We start from the raw sequence: 6,731 nt of genomic DNA on the forward strand, positions 1-6,731 counted from the left end.
TTCCAGTGGTTTTTTCCCGTGGCACATCTAAACATTGCAGGACAGCGGCCCTTGAGGACTGGAGTTTGACACCCCTGTCATTGTGAATGACAACCTGAGACCAACAGGTTAAACATGTCATTAATTTTACTCTCCCACAATGTAATCTACTTTAATATTCCAAAATAAACATAAAATATATTTATGAGAAAAACAAGCAGGTATTTTGCCTGAAAATAAATAATTTATTTAAGTCAATGTTTAAAAAAAACTACATAGTTTCAATTGAACCATAATATCAAAAGCCTAATTAAAGATCCACATCCGAGTGGAAAAAAGAGTTCTTTCTGCTCATCATCTGACCATCATTGATGAGATGACATTCATCAATTAATGTAGTTATCTGTTTATCCTTCCTCAGATTAAGAAGAAGCTGTGATCACCACCAGCCTCCCAGACGCCTCCAGGTCCCCTCAAGACTCCTCTCTCCAAGCTCCGCTCCACCACCAGTGACTGGGCCCGGGGGGAAGACCTACCTGAGCTTCGTTCGAGCCGATCATTCAAGCTCGCTGCGATTCTCAGCACGCACGTCTTCCGCCAGTGTCCGAGCGCCAAATTCTCGGTCCAATAAAATTGTCTAACTGCTGTTTCTCTCTCTGTGTGAGTCTCTACAGACTGAAATGATGTAGATCTACTAGACGAAAAAATGTACATGAATCAATTGATTCCTTAACTTTGATTAAATATAAAATCATCACAAATGTGTTTGTCGATCCACATTCAGATGATGGTTGAATCAACATTAGAGTCAGTTAATGAATCAACTGATATAGTGTCAGTTATGGTTGAAACGTTGATTCAACATGTAAGACACCAACCACTTTCAATACTGCTTCAATATCAGGTGTCATTGTGTCTAACGTTGTTTCAACATCGATTCACCCATATTTTGCTATCTGGGTCCGTTGCTCACACCTGCTATTAATATTCTTGTGGAGAAACCTTGTATAAACAAGGCGATTGGGCACACACACAGACATTTTCCCTAATTGTTACCATTACTACTCTATTCCTAACCCTGACCTTAACCAAAACTTAATTCACATTATACCTCTAAGTCTAACAAGTAGAGCACAGTAGAACTGCAAAAAACTGAGTACCAGAGAGAGGTACTTATTTTCCACAATGACCTCCCTTTGTTGGTAAGTGTAATGAAAGTAGTCCTCTATATTGTGTATGTACAAGTACGTACACAAACACATGCACACACGCTCAGACGTGCACACACACATACGTGTTTTCATGTAATATGAAGACATATGGCAAAAAATAGGACAAATGGGTACATGCCTTTTTAAAGGGTCCAGAGGCCTGAGACTCAAATAGTTTTGGTGCCATGCTTCCAGGAAAACTTTCATGTATTGAGATATTAACTAAAGCTATATTTTGGTCAAATCTGATTTTATATGACTTATGGGGACATTGTCTGGTTTATGTGACTTATGAGGACTATAACCTCTCACACAGTTATTTCTTGTCTAAGTGAATTGTGCAACCCAGAGATACAATATTTTCTAGTATATAGAAGAAGACCAAACACAGAAGTGTCTGGATTCAGATGTTTTCAGACAGATTATGTGTGGTCCATAGGAGTGCTGCTTTAAAAGGGACAGCAAAACAACAGCAGAACAACTATTTCTAGTCTTCATTGTCTGTATTTAACAGCTGTTGGAACATGTGTAAATGATGTGATTGGTAACAGAGGACCAGCACTGGTTAGGTGACCTTCTGCTCCTTCCCCTCCTGCTCAACTATAATGTGTCCCCATTAACCACAGAAAATACAGAGATGCTTCCCTGTGTCTATGAAAAGGTCCTCTGCTTTATCTGACACTAACATCTGTTGCTATCCCAGGTCATCTAATGAGACTAACTTTCATTGAATCCCAGGATGTTCTGATAAACCTGAATGAATCCATATTCATTATACTTCTGATTGTTTTGTGATTGAACTCCATCAACAGGGCATCTTTCAGGTCTGCTTATAATTAACAAACCTTCCTCTACTATCACTGAACAACATATGCAGTGAAGTTTTTAGCGTCAGTAATTTTTGTGATTTATCTCTGCTGTGTCCATTTGTCTCCAGTAGGAGGTGCTCTGAGGACATAAGCTGAACATTTTGTTTCTCTTGTTCTTCACAAAATTTCTCAAAGGAAATCAATTTTGCAATGACTGCCAATTCATTTTGATTTAGAGGCACTATATTGTTCCTTGAATTTCAGTTTCTTCTTCTTTACGTCGTTAGCTTGTTTTTTAGATGATGTGTTTCTGTTCCACAATATGATGTGTCGAGTTGAAGAAGTACTGAATAATCAAGCAAAGTCTGATGAAAGGTGAACTTTACTTTTTCTTTGAGGAGAAGAAAAAAACAATTATTCAGTCTTGCATGATATTCCACATATTACGGTCAAAAATGTGTATGGACCCAAGCTAAGTACATCACATCCAATTTAATTTCTGGTCTAGTGACACACAGCACTTTTCATATGAATCTTCAAGTAATTCCAATAGATAAAAACATTAAAACATACTAAAACAAATTCTTACTTTTAAGAAAATATCTAAATATACTGTAATTTCCACAGTCAATAAACAATTGCCTTACGTTTTAAAATGTGATTATTTTTTTATGGTATAACACCCTAAAGAATCCAAATCATTTGTTGAAACACTGAAAACATAAACACACAGGTTTGACTTTCAGTTACCTTGAGAAGTAAATTCAATATAAACTTGCTGGTCAACATATTTTAACTTAAGTTGTGACATGAAACCTGATCCATTGTCAGATGTCTCTGAAGGTGCTTAAATAAATACATGTACAGGATAAATAAAACAAACTTTTAAAAGTAACCAACAAAGATCATTTCACAACATTTTTAATAATATGGAAAAAAAGCTTTACATTGAGGAACAGAAAACACACATCAGTGAGAGGATGTGTTTATTTATTTTCAAATCTAAGCTCTGGTTAAAAATATGAATAATCTTCTATAAAAATTAAAAAAGAAAGTTGTTTTTCCAGAAAGTTAAAACTTTGATCTAAAAATCTAGAGTAATTAAGATAATTGAAAAATATCTGTTAATTTAAAAGGAAATCTAAGTTTGACAGATTTTGATAGTCAATGATTTACCATCACCTGCCTCTCCCACATCGAAATAAGGGAAGAGTTTCTCAGTGAAAGTATCTCTGTGAGTTCAGATGAGAGTCATGTTTTCAGAGTTGTAGAAGGACACGTCCCCCATGTCATAGTCCAACTGGACTCTGATCTTCTGGAGACTCTTCTTCACTACTTCAATATATTTGATCAGTTCTGCACAATAAACAGCATTTAAGACATAGTACTGTATATTAAATACAAATTTTGAGAGTCAAAGTTTTACTCTCAAAATAAAAATAAAAAAAAGAAAAACAAGAAAAGGAAAAAGCTCAGTTTTAGTGAAGCCAAAGATAAAATAATTTTAAGTTTAAATTTTTGGGATGTTTGTTGATGTGAAAATGAAATTAAGTTTCCTGCAGCTTATTAACTTTAAGTTTATCAGCAGTAGTGTTATTTGGAAAATGATGCTGTTAAAACTTTCACCATAGTAAAACTAGTCACTTAGGTATCAAGATCATCTCAGTTTCACATATTTTTATATCAGAGGATTTGGCATCCTCAGCTTTAAAAACAGTAAAATATGGAAAGAGTTTCTCAGTGAAAGTGTCTCTATAAGTGTAAATATGAGTCATGTCTTCAGAGTCGAAGAAAGACACATCCCCCATGTCATAGTCCAGCTGGATTCTGATCCTCTGGAGACTCTTCTTCACTGTGAGAGTCTTGTTGCTACCAGTCTGGTAGTTTCCATTTATATACAATAAACTCCAGATTCCAATTTTTGGTGAAGCAAGTGTCTCTCGTTTCTTACGGTTGACCGATTCTTTAACTACACCCACATGCCAAGTAGGATAATCTCCCACCTCCACATCCCAGCTGTGTTTCCCTGAGCTGAAGCCCTCAGAACCAAAAATCTCAGTATACTTAATGTTTCTCTCTGGATTATCAGGAAGTTGCTGCTTTGTTTCTCCACGTCTCACTCTGGTCAGATCATCAGACAGATAGAGCCATCCACTTGCAGTGTTTGGGTCCAGAATGATGGGACTGAAGTGGACCTTGTCCTTCATCTTCTCCCAGACTCTGAAGGACAGATTGCCCAGGTGTTTGGCCACATCTATCAGAGCTCCTGAGACCAGCTGTGGATCTGGCAGTGACCTCTGACCTCTAGCTATGCTCTGAGTGGCTTCATAACTGCTGAGGAACGACACGTTGTCTTTCTGCAGCTCTTCTTCAACAGCAGAGATGCTGTCTGATAGAGAGGAGATCTGCTGCTCAATCACCTTCATCTCTCTCATGATAGTCTTCCTCTTCTGTTCATCTTCCTCCCTCAGAGCTGCCAGTCTGGACTCCTCTTCCTCTCTCAGGAACTGGTGGAGCTTGTTGAACTCTGCTCTGATCTGTCTCTCTGTGGACAACACCTGCTCCTTGGAGTGTTGAATCACATCATCGTATGTTTCCTCCACTTGATTGTGTTTGTTCCTCTTGTCCTGCAGAGAGTTTAAGTCAGATTTCAGCTGCTCCTTCAGCTCACTGACTGCTTGTTCTATAGGAATCACTTTGTGACTCTGGTGGAGAGAAAACTCACAGACAGGACACACAGCTCTCTGCTCGTCTTTACAGAACAATTTAGGGTCTTCTTGGTGTTTACTGCAGACCATCGGCTGCTTTTCTCCTTCTGTCTCTAGTAACCCTATATTTTGCCTTCCGGCAAAAGAATCAGCCAGTTCTTTCAGAGTGAAGTTTACTATTGGATTATCCTTTGACGATCTTCTTTTACAGATGGGACAGTTCTTGTTTCCAGTTTGTTCCCAGAATTTCTGCAGGCAGCTTGAACAGAAGCTGTGATTGCAGCTCAGAGACACAGGATCTCTGAAAGTCTCTGAACAAACATGGCAGCTCAGGAAAGTTTCCAGAAGTCTTTCTGTCATTTTGTGCACGACTCACCAAATGTTTCAGCTGCTTCTTCTTAAAACCTCCCAAATAGTTGTTAGGTTTTCAACAGAGATCTAACACCCAGTAATGGCGTCTCAGCTCAGTTTAATAACATCTAACGTTTCTTTCAGACAAGTTCATAGATTGGTTCTGCAGTTCCTTGCTAACTGCAGAGCCAAAGCAGCTGCTGCTCATGTAGTTATAAATAGTGGCTGGAGTTACACACCAGTGTTGGCCAGGAGTCTGTCTTCATCTGTGTGTCAGCTAACATTTTTTTCCCCAAAACCTTTATTGAAATAACTAATCACTACAGGACAGTTATTAATATATGTATCAATAATTTCCTAAATTAATAAATTTACATAATTATTAATGTGCATTTACACCAATTAACATAAGCCAGGAGGTGCTTATTTATGCATACATTAGATAAGTGTTTCTATAGCTTTCCTGTAATTAGAGTCAGACACTCCTTTTGAGAAGCTGGGATAGTGACTAAGTTTAGATTTGTGTGGTAATTCCCTCAGAATATTATTAGATAAATGGTATAAATTTCTTTCTGTTTTTTGCTTTTGATATCATGGACTTCAAACGGTTCCAAGTTCCAAGTCAAACTGAAATCAGAGCTAATCTTCCCTTGAACATATCAAATTACTTTATTCCAGGGTTGCAGCAGAATGACAGCACTACAACAGCTGTGTCAAGTTCAGATTCTCATAGATTCACTCAGAAAACAATCATATCTCTTTCTCATATTTCAAAAATATACTTATGTTAGTTTAGTACCAAAATCTTTAATTAACTTTTAAATTTGGAATTGTTTAGATTGCTGTGGTGACTTTTAGACCCTCCCATTAGTTTCATAAGAACACACCAGGGGGACATGGTGGACGTCTTCTTGTCACATGTCTGGTGTGACTATGGGAGGTTTTGGTAAAATGATTTTTTGACTTTAATGTCGCTGCCTTCTCGATTCCAAAACCTAAATTTCCCAAGAAATGTTGTGTGTGGGAACAGGTAGTTGGTTTCTTTGAACGCACTTTTTGAAATTGGAACACCAGATTAAGTTAACTTTTGTTCTTATCCAAGTTGGAAGATACTTTTATTTTCTCCACATTTCTGTGAAAAATTAGCTACATAGATTTCATCAGACAATCAATTTGGCATTGCGTTCAAACAAACCAGTTGTTGCCACCCACACTCTTTCTTGGAACAATTGGATTAGGAACTTATTAAACTTATATTGGTGCTTTTTGGTTTTAAAAATATTACTTAGCTAATTAAATAAAGCATTACCTTTGCTGTCAACTTGCAAAGTGAATTTATTTAGGTTTAAATGCTGCAGTCAAAACGACTGCTTGTGTGTGTTCTAGTTCTAATACATATTCAGCTCAAAAACGAAACAGTCATCTCCTTAAATAAAGGCATAACTGTAAAACCTTCTAAAAAATGCTTAAACACGATATGTTTTAAGATTGGAAGCTACTTTTAAATGTCCAAATCACAATGATCTACTGTCCAGCGGTGGGAGTGCTCCTGTTTTAAAAGTTCTGTTTTAAAATAAAAATTTCCTAAAACTATGTTATTTGTGCTTGATCATAATAACAAAAGAGAAACAGAATAGTTTTAATCAAGATCACTCATTTGTTCAGAGCTCTGT

At 37.0% G+C, this 6,731-nt stretch overlaps 1 protein-coding gene across 1 annotated transcript; it reads right to left on the reverse strand.

Annotated features, from left to right (window-relative positions):
• Positions 1 to 3,480: 3,480 nt before the first annotated feature.
• Positions 3,481 to 5,162, reverse strand: LOC103132854 (nuclear factor 7, brain-like). The gene has a single exon (XM_007544627.2). The coding sequence runs from the start codon at positions 5,065 to 5,067 to the stop codon at positions 3,640 to 3,642; it is 1,428 nt and encodes a 475-aa protein (XP_007544689.1). The 5' UTR covers positions 5,068 to 5,162; the 3' UTR covers positions 3,481 to 3,639.
• Positions 5,163 to 6,731: the final 1,569 nt, after the last annotated feature.

This window comes from Poecilia formosa, unplaced genomic scaffold (assembly GCF_000485575.1).
Source record: "Poecilia formosa unplaced genomic scaffold, Poecilia_formosa-5.1.2 Scaffold1411, whole genome shotgun sequence".
Lineage (NCBI taxonomy): Eukaryota > Metazoa > Chordata > Actinopteri > Cyprinodontiformes > Poeciliidae > Poecilia > Poecilia formosa.